Genomic DNA, 16,901 nt, shown 5'->3' on the forward strand with positions numbered 1-16,901 from the left:
TGTGTCTCCCACCTATTCATTTGCTACCCTGGATGCATCCTGAGCTTTCATGCTGGCTCCTGCAGAGAAATGACCCAGAAGTTATGGTGAAGGGAAAGACATTGAAGGGGGTGTTGGGTAATGGGGAACCTTTGTGTCCCCAGCTTTATTTATTTATTTTATTAAAAGCAGTAAACATTTTTGGCAGAGCCTAAAAAGCACTCTTCTGTCTGTGATGCTGCCGGTGAAAGGGCAGAGGCCCCGGAAGAGCAGGGCAAAAATAAGAAAGACAAGCCTGTCCAGGCCTGAATAGGCCCAGTGTTCACAGGGAGAGTGCTGTAGGGGACAGCTCTGCTGCCAGCCCAGAGACACTGCCAGAAGCCAGACCTAGGCAGTGCTTCCTGCATCCTCCTTCCCCAGGAATGGAACTCCTGATTTGCTGACCTGAGGCAGGAGGAACCTCCAAGTACATTTTCCTGTAAAAATATAGCTACACAAAATAGTTAGGAGTAGCATGCTGTAGGTCGACTGTGGACACAGTTATATGTACTCAGCATCAAGCACTATGCTGTGCTTGATGTCTGTGCTTGTGTTACTCCATTTGATAATCTAACAACACTGTAAAAGGTACAAGCCCATTTCACAAGGGAGACAACTGAGGTTTTGAGGTTAAGTACCTTTCCTGAGGTCATCCAGTTAGCAGGTGGTAGCTTTCAAACTAAAACCCAGGCCTGATTCCATATTTTGATCCACCATGTGCTATCAAACAATGATTTATTAAATTAGTGCCTGTACTTAACTGAATGTCTCAAGGTCATTTGCTGTCTCATTTTCGGTTACTTTTTCTTCCATCACTATACATTTATCTCTTTTGAAATGATTTTTTCTTTTTTTGACATGTCTCTAAGTGAGATAAAGTGGACACTTTAACATCATTTTGTAAATAGATATTTGGTAAATGCTTGCATAAATACTGCTGCTATGACCACAGTGAAAGGAAGATTCACAAATTGAACTTGTTATTACATTCTGAAGTCAGTATTTTCTTAGTATCCCATTTCTATTTAAAATTTTATTTTCTGCTGAAAGGAAGAAGATTTCACTTCCCCCATCAGCTGTCCTCTGCCTCTGGCTTCGGCACCTTCCAAGCCTTGAAAAAGCAATACTGCATCTTTTTGAAAAGCTATTCTCTGATGAGAGAAATGTTCTGAGAAGGATCGAATGCTTTGTGAAAGAATCATTGCTGGTATGTACTGGGCTCTGATGAGGAGAAAAATCCTTAAAATGTGGGATACTGGATATTATATCTTCTGATCTTAGCAAAGGGTAAAATGTAAAGAAAAGAGCCATTGCAACATTTTAAAGTAAATGTATATCTAGGTTTTATTCTAAAAATATCTAAGTGGGAGTTGGCCGAACAGAGAGGGGGGTAGGGTTGGTGGTTGCATACTTAGGGTGTGTGTGCAAGTGGGGAGTGATTCAGATTTACTTGATTATTACACCTTATATTGCCTATTCAGAAGAATTGACATTTGGACAATGGTTTAAAGCAATTTTATTTCCACATAAAAAGTAAGTCAAACTTTTCACTAGAAGGAAAAAAAAAAAAAAAAACCTCAAGGGAAGCAAAACAAAATCGAAGAAAAAAAATAGTTAAAGCACAAAGAAATTTGTAAATTTCTTTTGGTGTAAGCCTGCCAGCCTTGACCCCTCTGTATAATGGCTCTTAGTCCAGCTGACTGGCCTGCTGCCCTCTGTCATATTCAGGCCCTCTCAGGCCAGGGAGCCCCTCGTCTGATCCACTGTCAGGTGGGCCCAGGTTCATAGACAGTCCTGGGAACCTGAGCAGCCCAGGTATTTTTCCCTCTGTGGGAGGCAGTTCAGAATCAGAACAGGAATAAAGGCCAGTGTACCCCAAAAACTGTCAGTACCATGCTCCCTGAGAGTCTGTCTGACAAGAATCTCAGTCAAACAGCCCTCAGGTGCTCAAGGGTATCTTGAGCCCTCAGGTGCTCAAGGGTATCTGTAACTTGAGGGAAATTGTCACGGGGATATTCTTGTACAGATGGGGGAAAAAATAGTTTAAAGAGAGATGGTGAACAGATCTTAAGTTGGTGACTAGAAGCTGGGCTGGAGCACACTCCTCCTTCCCTTCCCCCCAGGCTTAGGAGGTAGCTCTGTGTGTGCAGTGCTCTGAGTTTGTTGGAACTTGGTATTTTCCTTTTCACTTGTTCTTTCAATGGAGACTATGTATGCACGAGGGTCATAATCAAATCTGTTGTCTTCTTCTTTTATCCCATTTCTCTGTTTTGGTTCTGTTATTCATCCCTACCATCTGTCCATGGCTATGGCCATGAGTGCTTTCTTTCTCCATGTTGAGGGGGCTTCTCCTGGTAAATGTGGATAATGCCACACCAGAGCTGTGCTGCTTTACCTATATTACCTTAAGGCACAAACTGAACCCAGCTGATCAGGAAGTTTACAGTGTTTGGTAAGGGGAAAAAAGGGAGAAAGGAAGACATGTAAAGATCAAGAAAGTCTGAAGAGGGTTTCTTTAAGAAAAATTACTACTTCATCATTCAAAAGTTGCGTTTTTTTAATGATGGATCTTAAATAAGGCAAAAAATAAAATGCACCTTATTTTAATATAATTACAGTAAAATTCAAAATAACAAATGCTTTTGAAACCTCCTGGTAGCCTTTTCTAAGTATCACCTTTATTATCAGGAGATGTCTTTGTCTATAACTTAAATGTATATGCTGTAGTTGAAGTGAATTTTCTCTGGTCCTTAGCAGTCGCAAAATAATGTAACTGAGCTGTTTCCTTGTTTTCAAAGTTCTTGTTGAATTTTCTTTAAGTCTTCCCCCTGTGAAATACTCCATTTGCATTGACTTTCAGAATTGGTTTAATGCAGCAGCCTATGTTGGGTCCTTGTATTGCTTCCCGAGCCTTCCCCATGCCCATGTTGCCTATGACTCTTGGGCAGCACATCAGTAAGGATAGCCTGTCGTTGTCATGGGAGAGAGAGAAAGTAGGCATTCTCATTAAATAGCTCATTGTCTGACTTTTAGTCTCCAGTTTATAGCTTAAAATAATCTTCCCAAACAGCTTCACAGTCAGTTGATTTACGAAAGCCTTTACCAGGATCATGTACATAGAGATACAGAGCTTCTATTGCGAGTATAGGGATTCCAGAGGGTGTTATGTGGTTTAATTTATTGTGGCATTGGCAGGATATGACCTTTATGGGCCTTACAGTTCAAGGAGGCAATTAGAATACAAAGCTGGAAGTCCCTGATTGCCATAGGCTGTGCTCCTCAGGTATCCTGGACCAGTAGTGCCTGACAACCACGTGCAAGAACAAGCCTGTGATATGATTGGGTGATTAGGAGGGGAACCTGAAGAACCTGCTTCCTAATTATATCATCAGACTCATTATCACAATATAGTATCTCAGTGTTGTGACAGGGCTAGGCAGGAATATCAGCAAGATCTCCAAGACTCAGCTAACGGGGCTGTTCTTTCCTCCCGACGAAACTTAATACCTATTACATTAGAGTTGGATTCTGAGAGTAATTAAAGTGTGATGGTCTAGGTAACATGTATTTTATCTGGAGTGTTGTTAATTATGTTTCCATCTCTTGGGATTATTCAGTTAGCCCTGGAAATTCAGCAGTTACCGAGATGTTGCAAAACAAGTGTGATAAAATAAAAATAAGTTTTCCTCAATCTTCGGTTGTCATGGGCTGGACTACTCCCCTCCCCAAGTACATGCCACATTTGTTGACTCCTAAATAAATCACTTTACTAACCTCATTTTGTCATTTAGTGTGTAGACTGACACTTTTCAGAAGCACATGGTCTTGTGTCTTCTTTGACACACCAGGCACTGGGAAGACCATAATCCATAGCATCTTGCCAGTTATGCAGCTTTCTTAATACTATTTGTTACCCAAGGCTGACCCAAAATCAGAAGGATGTTCTGTTTTCCAATTAAAATTCCATTTGCAAAGGGCCCTCCTTGTCGCAACAGGTGAGGACACAGTCCTGCAAGCTAGCCGCAGCAGCTTCAGTGTGAGTTCAATCCCCAGCCCTCCCTGGAGGTGATCCACATGGTGCAGCAGACCCCTCCTGACCTGCCCACTGCTCCCCTCATGAGTGTACTTTGTCTCTCTGCCTGTTCTGCTCCCCACTCTGTCTCTGGTGAATCCTCTCACCCCCTGCATCTCTGGCCTGTACCCCAGTTCTGTATTCATAAATAAATAAATCTTTTTAAAAATGCCATGTGCAGAATTTGGACAACTGTTGATAGTCCACATTTGAATGAAAAGTGCCAGTGGGTGGCAAGGTGGCACTGTGTGTGGCTGCCCTGTCACACACCTGGTGCCCAGCCCTCCCACTCACTCCTTCACTGGCTGACTCCACATACTTCATTTGGGCCCTAAAGCTGTATGCTAACTTTCTTAGATGCCTCTGTAGAAGAGCTGGGAGCAGACGAGGGAGGAGGAGGGAAGGAGGCCAGTTTGGTTTTGCTTTTTTGTTTACTCAGAAAATTCTCCTATGTTCTCTTCTATCTGAAATCTTCAATGCCCAATTAAAATTAGTTATCAATATTGTCAAATATGCCTCAGTAAAGCTGGGGATGAGAGGGGAAGCTTGTTCTTTACCTAATAAAAACTTAAGACTAAAGCATGTAGCTACCTACCATGCTCCTTGACCTCCCTGGTATTTGATCTTTCTTTAATTGTCCAGGTAGCAATCATAGCCACTTCAAAAAGAAAAAGAAATTTCCTTTACACAGAATTCCAATCAGTTCCCCTTTAATGAAAGATGATACTGAATACTTAACTTCACACTCTAGATTTAATTCAGTTTCTTTGCTTGAATAATCTTTTATTAAAGTTCTAGAGTTTTCTGTGTTGTCATGTATCACTCTTTTAAGCATTTATTTCTCAAACTCTTAAAGAAACTCAACAGAAAGCTGAAGTAGAGGACTGAGCAAATTAGCTTTTTCTTGTGGCTGAAAGGTGCATCACTGACTGAGGTTGCATTTTCCAGCAGTGACCTCAAGGGGGCACCAGATACTCTAGGATTGTGTGGGGAGGGGAAGGGAGGGAAAAAAAAGGGGGAGGAAGGGAAGGAGAGGGGAGGCTGGACAGGGAGACAGGCCACAGATTGCAAGTTCTGTTACCTGTGTTGAAAATGCCGGACATTGCAACCTCTTAGAGATGAGTGGGGAGATGAAAACAAAAACAGCAGTGACCCATCTAGAGTTGTGGCCTCGCCAAGGCTGAGAGCAGAGGAGTAGCAGGGGCTGAAGGCTCTCTCCTTTCTGGCTGCATAGGCTACCTGGATAGGCCACTCAGTCAGGCTAGAAAGTGGAACTGCAGATCTGGGATCTTGTTAAATATCCAGAGCCTGCGTGACTGCATCTTAACACTGTCAGATAATGTGGATAAATTTAAGGCTCACTCCCCCCACAAAAAAATACAGTTTGTACTTGTTAAGGTCTTCTTTTTTTTTTTAAGCCCAGAATGACAGATTAAAAAGAAACTTGAATGTTCTGAAACAGAATAGATCCTAAAATGTAAAAGGGATATTTTCAGTTTTTTTATTTTGAAAGTAGGTTAGAAAAATGTAGAGGTACCTTAGTTTACATTACAGATGTAAAGGTTTATTTAAGTAGATTTTCAACCAAGTTTTTGAACTCAGTAAAGAAGTTTGCTATTGGAATGCATTTTATGAAGAATCATTTCTTTAAGAAAAGAATATGTACATATATTAATAAAAGGATTTCTGCCTGTCAAGGGCCAGTGGCTCAGAAGGTTGGGTTACAAGAGTGGGGTTGCTGGCTGGTGAGGAAGCTAGAATGAAAGCTTCTCATCAGCTACTTATTTTTTAAAAAATGTGACCTGACTATTCCTGAGTAAAATGTAAAACTATATTAAAATAGACTGAGAGAGACTATTCCAGGCTCCCTGGGCTTCACTTTCTTGTCTCTCATCTGCAGTGTCCCTTTTTATTACTTATTTATTTATTTATTTATGGGAAAAGTTATCTGTGAAGGAAGATTTTAATAAAGGCTGGAGAATTGTTTTCACTGTATTTTTTGCTTAAAAGACATTCACTTTAGTCTTTGAATTACCTCAAATCATCTATAACATCTGCTTCTAGACTGTGTTCTCTTTTTCTATCACTTTCTGGATTATGTGACCTTTTCCTCTTTGCCCTGTGTTCTCTTTCTCTATCACTTTCTGGGTTATGTGATCTTTTTCCTCTGCCCTATGACCTCACATGCAGAGAGAAACAAAAATTGCAGGAAAAAAGAAAAGACTTGTTGAAAATTCTGTTTTCTCAGGCCTCTTGCAAGTAGCAAATGGCTTATAATAATCATTGACAAGCTGGGATGAAAATAACAGACAAGACATCAAGAGCAGAGAGCAAGCATCAGTGTTACTGTATGGTTCATGATTCCCCATGGCGACCTTAACACGCCTCACCTCTCCCACACACAAGCCTAGGAAACATGGCCCCGGCATATTGCTCTTGTGTTACTTTGTCTGCCTGTGCTTCAATGTTGAGAGATGGAAATAGGTTGTCCATTGAGGACGAGCAGAGATAAACAATGCCATTCAGGGACACTGTGGGAGGAAGGAAGGGGACACACATCCAGCAGAACAAGCTGCTCCTCTTGTTAGAAAAGAAAGCCAGAGTCCAGAGCTCATCTTCCATAAGTTCTCTGGCAATTAGAGAAAGAACTGGGGGAACAAACATGAAGGGGAGGAGGTAGGGGGAAAAAACAGGCTGTTGATGGCCTCCCAGTGCCATAGTTTTCCTAGACTTGAAATAATCTGTACATGGAAATCATTAGGCCAGATGGAAAAGAGAAGAACTTGAGAAGAAACAGATTTTGGTAGGATGGAGAAACACAGACAAACAGATGGAATCTAAGAAAGACTTTCTTTCCTCATTTTTGGAGGAAAGACAGTTGTGGGGCTTCAGAGCTGGGTATGCAGCACCTGGTTGTATAGTGGCCTGTGGTGTGTGTTATTACAAGTCCCCATTTCACAAATAAGAGAATTAAGATGTTTGCCTTTGCCCTTATAAGGATGTTGGAAAGATTTAGGAGGGCAATTTATGACTTCCAAGGAAGCTTAAGGCTTTAATTCTATTTGGAGGACTCTCTTCTTAAGAAAAACAGCTTTAAGTTTGCTTTTGTCACTTGATGTCACTGGGATGGACACTTGCTGGCCTATCAGCACTTGGGGTTTCGTGATGGGACTCACTGACCCTGAAATCATGTGCTTGGGAAGTAGAAATAGTCTCATTTAAAAAACCATCAGTAAAGGCTGTGGAGGAGAAAGAACTGTTCACAGCCCTGGGGCGGCAGTCTTAAAACCAAACTCTGCCATTGCTGTTTCTGCAATGCTCCCCTGCCACGTGACAACCTCTCTCTTAAAAACTAAACTAGTCAACTAGTCATGGAACAACCAAAAATCTGAAATATTTCAACAGAAAAGAATCTTAAGAGGAGAGTCCATCCATAAATATGAAAAGAAAGGCAGATTCTACATGGTCTGGAGATGTTTAAAATGTTTGATTTGATTTGCATGAAAGAAAAGCATGTCCAAGCTCTAGTCCCCTTTTAACAAATTGGATTAGAACTTTCCTTGCTTTGTGGATCATCCTTTTAATTTTGGAAACCCTGTAATAGTACTAACGAGTCTTACTAATACTAAGTTTCTAGATTGACTCTGGAGAAGTTAAAACATTTAGAACAAAAGAAATTTGCGATACGCAATTTTAGTCTTACGTACTCTCACTGAATTTTCAGTCTCTGTGTATCTATCTGCAAGTGGGCAGAGGCCATGCTGTTTGGTTTTAAACACTCTTACTCAAGAGACATATTGTCGATACATAAAAATGGAAAAATTGTTCTGGCAAATTTGATAAATCACATTGATTCAAACAGGCAGCTTGTCTTTCCCTTCTTGTGTTATATTTCCATTGTGAATACACAAAAGCTTTAATATTTGTTGCCTATATATCCATTGACATCTTAGTAACTCTTACTACTTACAGTGAGATTGAGAAGGGGGATTTAGCTGATTCGTGTGAGATAAAGCCAAGAATCAACCTGCTTCTCTTCTGTTGAACCATGGTTCTATTAAATTACTTTCTTAAGCACATAACGAATTTGCCTTTGGGCTTAGATGGTTTTCTTTAAATAAAAATACATATCAGTGAAGATTGGGGAGCATGGGTAACCCCTCTTAAAAGAGTAGAGATCTGCAAATCGCAAATCTCTCTTAAATAACTAAAAGGAAATCAGTCCATCATTTTAACAAGTTATGATGCCTTTGTCTGGAGCAACCGTCATCTCCTGTAATGGTGGCATGTGAGCGCTAGATGGCACACGTTCAATGTTAGAACTGTGAATGCCAACAGTCCTGGGAGTGAGGACAGAAAGGCTGTGGAGACAGATCATGCACTGTTCTTCAACATGGCTCAAATACCTTGAAATACAAAACATCCTTTTCCTCCTATTTCTTGAGGAGACTATAAAAGCATGTTTCCCAAAGCTAGTCAAATCGAGTGTAATATAACTCAGAAACTTTCTGTCTAGATTAACTTACTTTTGATTATACTATAAAATACATTCTAGTACACAAATGGCATTTTCATGTGGCTTAATCTCATGCTTACCTAGTGCCCCCTACTGAACCCCAACCTGGGCTACAGGAGGCCATCAAAACTTGTCACAAAAAATATTCACACAATAAATTGGATATTCAAGGTGATAGTGTCTCTTGGTTTTCATTGATTCTCTTTTCAGTTTAAATAACTAAGCTGATAGATTCATAATGTACTTAGATGTGATATTGCTTGGTCCATCATGGTAGTGGTGGCTGTTTTTCTCAATGATAATTCTAAATAATCTTGTATGTATTACCTAATTAACTGGGATAGAAAGCAATGACCTTAAGGTACTTCCATGTGGGGTGGTCAGATACCAGGCAGGTAGAAGTGGCAACACCAGCATCCTCTGTGACTGCACTATTGCATTCTGGTCAAAGGTACTTTTTAATTTTCTATGACATTTACTGACTTTTTTCTGGATCATAAGAGGAATAAAGCTTGCCCATAATTCCCAGAGAGAACCACTGTTTGTTTATGCTTAGACAGGGAACTTTTTCCTCATATCGGTGATTCTTTCCCTAACCCAAAGGAATATGCACATTTTCTATACATCAGTAATTTCGACAACTCACATGCAAGTCCTTATTGATGAGATGATTGTAATTTTTAACTTTCTTTTGGTCTTTTCATTTATAGCCTGAAGCAGCCTGCCACCCTGCCATATTCAGAATTATTGATGAAATGTTCAGGTAAATCTTCTGCTGTTTCTCTTAACAACTGATAAAAAATTACTTTTTTCTAAATATGATTTAAAATTTTTTGGTAGCCTCTGAAATTAGAGTGTTTTTTTTTTTTTAAGATTTGTTTATGCATACAGAACTGACATACAGGCCAGAGGTGTGGGGGGTGAGCAGATTCACCAGAGACAGAGTGGGGAGCAGAACAGGCAGAGCTGACAAAGAACACTGCTGAGGGGAGCAGCAGGTGGGTCAGGAGAGGTCTGCTGTGCCATGTGGATCACCTCTGGGGTGGGGATCAAACTCATGCTGAAATGGTTTAGCTTCTTGGTGCTGTGCTTTAACCTGCTATACTATCAGGAAGGGCCGAAATTAGAGTTTTTGATGCTCTTCCTGTCCCTCTGAACTTTTTGGTAAAACGCAATGTCAGTATATATTTAAAGCCAGTGGCTTTGAATTAAGATAACTTTCTTCTTTAACCTTTTCAGGTTCTGAAAATAATGGCTTAAAAAGAGAATTGAATTAGCTATTAAATTAACTTAATAGTCATGCAGCATTTTTCTCAGCTCAAAATAAGGGGTAGCAGTGTAATCCCTTCACCACTTGAGGGCTGACTAATCTTTTTAAAGGAATTTTAAGCTAAAGAAAATGAAGAAAAATAAGTAACTAACGCCATTCTTAACAGAACTTTTCTGACAGGCAAAATCAGTATGTGTATCATATTATGTTAGTTTTTCCTTCAAAAACAAGTACTTCTTCAGAAATATATTGGATTTAGAGATTACAGGCTATAAGGAGACCACTGGACATCAGTTGGGTTGTGAATGGCTGTTAACAGGAGACTGGACCTCCCTGGGGGAACCTATCCACCACTAACCACGGAGTGCTTTTAGCCTCCTCGTTGGCACTAGCACCAAGAGTTACCCACCTTTTTACCCTCCTCCTCTTCTTACTCAGCAGTGAGGTTTCAGGACAGATGGGAGACCCTGGAGAAAGGAATTTTTATAACAGCAAATAACTCAACACTTGGTTTACTTTTGAAACATAGCAACTTTAAGTTGAATGAGCACAGAAATAAGAAGGCCAAGAGGTGATTTCAGCTTAAAGCTAGGAAACGTTAAGTTGATTTTTTCTTTTTTTTTTTTTGTTATATAAATAAAAGTCAGTTCTGTGAAAATCCATGAATATCATACCATATAGAGTCCTCCACCATTTTGTCATTCTCCCATTTGGGCAGCTCTTTCTTCACTTGCCAAAGCAAAGGGTCTGTTGTTCTATATCTGGCAAACTGTGCAAATACTTGTAAACAGCATTGAGTCTTATGATGAAGAGCTATACACTGCTTAGTGAAACACCAAGAAAGAGAGATCTGAACATTGTGGTTTTAAAAATATGTAAAAGTTATGCTTTAACACCAGTAGTGAAATCTGATGAGTTGAGGTATTGCTGAGGCCTGTGGCACCAAAAAAATGTCCCCTTTAACAATTCAGGTTGATATGTTTGCTAAGTTAATCATTACATGTGCTAAGATCTGGCTTTGCATCACTCAGGTCTGTCCTCTTGGAAACTGATGGTGCTTCGGCAGTTCTAGCCACTATTCAGGTGTTCACGTGGTGCTTTGTAGAAGCCCTGGAAAAAGAAAACCAGCAGGTTCGTTACACCGCATCTATTATTCACACATACCCCCACCCCCAAAGGGAAAAAAGCCTTTAAAAGTATTTGGCAAGTTACCAGAAATGAACATTTCCGTTTCAGTGATTATGATAGACTTGTTTTGCTGATAGGGAAAGCTGCATTCTAAATGAATGTCCTAGCAAAGTTAAAGCCATTTAAATTAAAGATGAACCATGATAGTTCCTATCTGCTTTATTCCCTACTCCTCAGAAGCCTTTTCTACTGTTGTGTCCAAGAACTCTTTCGCGCTTTTGCTATCTTGGAGGATACCATATCTGAGCCTCTATAGGGCAGAGCAAGGCATTCTGGAATTTATGTGGCATGTACAAAAAGAAACACATTTAGTGCACACAATACTAGATGTTCTTAATTCTTAGATTTTACATTCCTATCAGAGACTCAAATGTGAATTGAATTCCAGGGGAGGAAAGGAAGTAGTGAGGAGACCAGGGAATTTCAGGTAATGGTAGTGGAGGAGCTGGCAATGACAGTGAGCAAGATGGGCGCTGGACAGTCAGTGAGCATGAAGCCTGCCTGGTGCTGCGGGAGAACTCATACCTCAGTGCCATCAGCAGAGACGGGAAGGCTGCCCAGAGCCACGGAGCACTTGGTGACTGTCAGCAGAAACCTTCTCTATCCGTGGGCCTTTGCTTTCTTGGGCATTTTCAGTGGGCTGCATGTCTGTGTGGTGCTTTGCTGTTCATGTGCCCAGGTTCCTGCTGCTTTCTCTGTGTAAGTCATGGTTCCTTGTCATGCCTTCTCTGGTTTGGCTTTGGAGGGCAGTGTTGTGATGCGCAAATCCCACATATCCCTAGGCCAAAGAAACCTCCCAGTTTTTAGCAGATGTTTCTTCTTACAGCAATAATAAATATTTATGATGTATTTTTTCCCATCCTCACTTTCCCTAGGGAAATTAACTAGACTGTAGCAAACAAAGTTATCAATGATACCCAGCCTGGGACTTGGGAATTCTTCTCTGAAAGCACTGGCTGCCCTCAACACTTATTTTGAGGCATAATTTTAAGTATATTTTATAATCTCTTTTACATTCTTTACACATTAGGACCCTTTCCCTATGATTCCTGAAACACATCTAGGTTGGGAGCATAATGGCCGGGAGGGAAGTAGTGCTCTGTAGCATTAGTGTGAATTTGGTTTTCTTATCAGCTGTGTGGGCCCCAGACAACATAGATTTGTATTGGAGTTTTAGTCACTTCCAATTTAGAATGGTATGCTGGCCAGTCCCTAGTAGAAGGCAGGGCAAAATTTCAGGAAAAAAGAAAAAAACACCCTCATCCTGGGCTCAGAGTCTGTATGCACAACAGTTACCATTTGTGACAACATGGATGGAGTTGAAAGGGATTGTGCTAAGCAAAATGTCAGAAGGAGCAAGACAAATACTGGATGCTGTCACTTATATGTAGAATATAGAGAAATCAAACACGCTCAGGCAAAACCAAACTAGTAATAAATCCTAGAAGTCTGTAGAATTGAGACTACCAGAGGGGGAGGAGAAGGTTGGGGCAAAGTGGGGAGAGGGCATTGGTGGTGGCAGACTATGTGTGCCTTGGAATGGTAACATGCACCTGAAAGATGTGAAAGATGTGATTTTATACCTTTGAATCATGTGCAGTGTTGTAAACCAGTTTTACATTAATCAATTAATTAGCTAGCTAATTATGTAAAAACAAAACTGGAGGTGCTTCTGGGAAAGTGTAGATTCTATCTCAACTCAAAAAACAATTAATTAAATAATGCATGTGACTCCTACCTTTGCTAGTACATTTATGTACATCTGTTATGTCGTTTCCCTTCCTAATACTGTTAATGATTGCTTACCTTTCTAACTCATGCCTGCTGTAATCATAGATCCCCAGCATTAATTCCATCAGTCCCTATGTTTAGTCATAATTCTGGATGCATAAAGCCTTGTGTCCTATTGGGCCCATGTATGACCCTCTTTATATGTTCACTCCCCCACACCCAAACAAGACAATGTGTATGCGGCCATGTGCTCATTCTCTCTCCTGTCTCCCAGCCTTTCTCTCCCTGAGTAAGCACTATCTTGAATTTGGGTTTATCATTTGTGCTATCTGAAAATCTGAAAATAATTTGACCACATAGATATGATTTCCTAAACTATATTTTTTCTGTTTTGCTTTTTTTTTTTTTTTGAACTTTTGGTTGTTTGTACTTTATAAAACAAACATCAAACAAGAGTAGCATACTTTGTAGAGTCTTCTGAGCCTTTTCTACTCACCAAGTCACAAAGAATGCTCTATGTTATGTATGGCTGCTCTGATATTGGGAAAGTGTGCCACATTAAAGCTAATTTCTTGTTGGGGGCATTAGGGTTGTTTCCAAGTTACAGTGTATCTCTGAACATTCTGGAAATAAATTTAGGAGTGGAAGTGCTGGTTACCACATATACAAAGGTTCAATTTTTGTAGATATTACCAAAGATGGTTGTGCCAATTTACACTTTCCCCAGCAGTTTATGAGAGAATACGTTAATCTGCATCATTTTCTATTTCCAGCAATACTTATCTTTTGTACTCATTCTTTTCCCCTCCCTTGTTTTACTTGAAGAGCATAGTTCCAACAGTGTGCCCAGTCAGACTAGTAATCCAAAAACTTAAGGGTGTCATGATAAGCCACTTGTTCTGAACTTGCACAGTGATTCAGTACAAAATCAAATCTGTTCAGGTTCTTATTTCAGTATGGATAGTGTACTAGACTAAATTTCTCAACAGATAAAGTTTTTAAATCTAGACAAAATCTCTTTTGGAGAACAACTATAAAAGCAGATGGAAACTAGAGGGAATTTGGCCCTTGAAAAAGGAAAACATATCAGTGATTCTTACAACTTTCCTTTGAGGCTCTCACCTGAGAGATAGAAAAGAGAGTTGAAGTGTCAGCGAGTGGGCAGAGCTAAGGATACACAATCTGATTGATTTGAGGTACAAGCAACAGAGCTGTAGGATGCCAGAGAAACAAACAAAAATGGGACAAAACAAAGCTAGTATCAACTGTGTGGAACATACCAATAAGTACTTTAATTGTGAAAATAGATAAAGCAGTAAAAAGGCAAAAATGTTAGATTGAATGATAAAACAAGACCCAAATACATGTTGTATTTAAGAGACCTATTCTAATTATATAGATAGATGTAAAAGAAAGGAGAGAGAGAGAAGAGATTATGCAAATAATAAGCACAAAGCTGGTAGGACTCTACTAACAGCAGATGGAATAGATTTCAAAAAGGTCATACCACCAGATAGAAAGAAGGGCTGGCTTTTGGGTTTTTTACTTGTTTGTTTTGCAGTAACTTTGGTTTACACCATTATTTGTGTATTAGAAGTACAAGGTCTCTCTTTGTGTTATTGCTACACCACATCTACCACAAAGACAACCTAATTCTACCACCATAGTCCACTGTGCTCTCTCTCCTCTCCCTCTCCGTGCTCTTCTGGTAGCCTCAGTTTTATAGTCAACTTTTTAGAATTCTGCAGTATGACTTCATCCTTTGTTTGATTCTCTGTATTACACATATATGTGACCAAAGAGGGACATTTTTTTTTATTACAAAGTTTATTTTTACATCATTTTGCACATTTTTTTTTTCCATCTCGATTGTAATCCCCACGGGTTTCCCATCACCAAATCACCCCTGTGCCACCATCCGGTATTTTTCTTTCTCTTTCTGGCTTATCTCACTAAGCATGATCTTTTCCAGCTCCATCCAAGTTGCTGCAAAAGACATGTGTTTCTCTTTTTTGGTTGCTGAGTAATATTCCATTGTATATATGTACCACATCTTTCTAATCCAGTCATCTACTTTTGGGCATTCGGGCTGCTCCCATGTTTTTCCAATTGTAAATAAAGCAGCAATAAACATGGGGGTACAAGTGTCTTTTTCAATCAGTGTTTTTGTGTCTTTTGGATAGATACCTAGGAGTGGGATTGCTGGGTCATAGGGAAGCTCCATGTTTAGCAGCTTGAGGAACCTCCAGACAGTTTTCCATAGTGGTTGTACTAGTTTGCATTCCCACCAGCAATGCAGGAGAGTTCCTTTTTCTCCACATCCTCGCCAACATTTGTTGTTGCTAGTTGTTTGAAGATGTACCATTCTTACTGGGGTGAAGTGGTATCCAAAGAGGGACATTTTACAGTAACAAAATGGTCAGTCCATCAAGAGAATACCACTTATAAATGGATATGGACCTAATAACAGAGTTCAGTGTACATGAAGCAAAACTGACAATAAAAGAAATTAATGAGGGACCCTCCCTGGTGGCACAGCGGGCTAAAGCACAGCGCTAAGTTAAAGCCACTTCATCATGAGTTTGATCCCCATCCCGGAGGTGACCCACATGGCACAGCAGACCTCTCCTGACTGCTCCCTACTCTGTCTCTGGTGAATCCTCTCACTGCCCCTGGCTTGTACCCCAGTTCTGTATGCATAAATAAATCGTTTTAAAAAATTGATGAGTCCATAGTCACATAAATATGTAGGAGTAAATTTAGCAAAAGGTATAAAACCTCTGTATTGAAAACCAGAAAATATTGCTGAGAGAAACTAAAGAAAATTGAAACTTATGGAGAGAGAAATCACATTCATGAATTTTTAATATGCCCCTTCTTGAAAATTGATCCACTGCTTCAATGCGATCCCAGTCAAGATTCCAGCAGGCTTTTTAAAAATGAATTTGATAAGCTGATTCTAAAATATGGAAATGAAGAGAACCTACAGTAGCCAGAACATTTTTGAAAGACAGAAGCAAGGTAAAATCTGAGGAGTCATACTGCCTTATTTCAATACTTTAAGCTATAGTAGTCAAGGCAGTAAGATATGGGTAAGAGGGTAGACATAGGACAGTGAAATAGAATATGTCCAGAAATAAATCTATACATGCAGTCAACTGATTTGTGACAGAGGCAATTCAATGAAAAGAGGGTTTTCAATACATGGTGCTGGGACAAGTGGATACCCATGTGAGAAAAAGTGAATTTTTCCACCTTACGAAGCACTGATATTAATTTGCGATCATAATATACTTCAGTTTAAATTTAAAAGTAGGCAAGAGACATATGAAAATTATTCAAAATCATTTGCCGTCAGGAAAAATGCATAGCAAAGTCACATGCCATATCATTTCATAGCCACCAGAATGGCAAAAATCACTTAAGATTGACAATGCCAAATGTTTGCAAAAACGTTTGCAAATCTAGAATATTCATAGATTGCTGTTGGGAGTGTGAAGTGGTACAACCACTTGGAAAACAATATACAGTTTCTTACAAATCAGCACCTACTCTACAACACAGTGTTTCCATTGTTGTGGTGTCTACCCAAGTAAAAGAAAAGCATATGTCCATAGTAAGACATAAATGTGAATGCTAATTACAGCTTTATTCCTAAAAGCCCCAAACTGGAAATAATTCAAATGCCCATCAATGGGAGATTGAATTATGCTATATTCAGAAAATGACTACTTCTAAGCAATAAAAAAAAAAAAAAGAATGACCTGCTTAGAAACATTAACATGGATGATTGTCAGAGAAAATGTTGAACCAAAGAAGCCATATACAAATGAATGTAGATCTTTATGCTTCTGTTTGTATGAAATTCAAGAACGAATCAAACAAACTAATCCCTTATTAAATCAAAATACTGGCTGCCATGGTGAGGTGGAGGGATTGACTGATAGCTCACAGGGGACTTTTTGGGGTGATAAAAGTGGTCAGTGTTTTTCAGAACATAAAATTGTACGTTTAAAATTAAAGCCACAGGCCCTCCCTGGTGGTGCAGCGGGTCAAAGCACTGCACTGAGAAACTAAAGCCACTTCCGCATGAGTTCGATCCCCGC

At 39.7% G+C, this 16,901-nt stretch overlaps 1 protein-coding gene across 1 annotated transcript in view; it reads left to right on the plus strand.

Annotated features, from left to right (window-relative positions):
• FANCC (Fanconi anemia, complementation group C) overlaps positions 1–16,901 on the plus strand; it is a 151,242-nt gene that overhangs the window by 116,858 nt on the left and 17,483 nt on the right. The window contains exons 7-9 of the mRNA XM_004685180.2: positions 1,069–1,225; positions 9,317–9,369; positions 10,908–11,007. Coding sequence (XP_004685237.1) covers positions 1,069–1,225; positions 9,317–9,369; positions 10,908–11,007 — 310 coding nt within the window. The remainder of the gene's footprint in view (positions 1–1,068; positions 1,226–9,316; positions 9,370–10,907; positions 11,008–16,901) is intronic.

The sequence above is a fragment of the Condylura cristata genome, unplaced genomic scaffold, assembly GCF_000260355.1.
Source record: "Condylura cristata isolate star-nosed mole 26May11 unplaced genomic scaffold, ConCri1.0 scaffold00017, whole genome shotgun sequence".
Taxonomy (NCBI): Eukaryota; Metazoa; Chordata; class Mammalia; order Eulipotyphla; family Talpidae; genus Condylura; species Condylura cristata.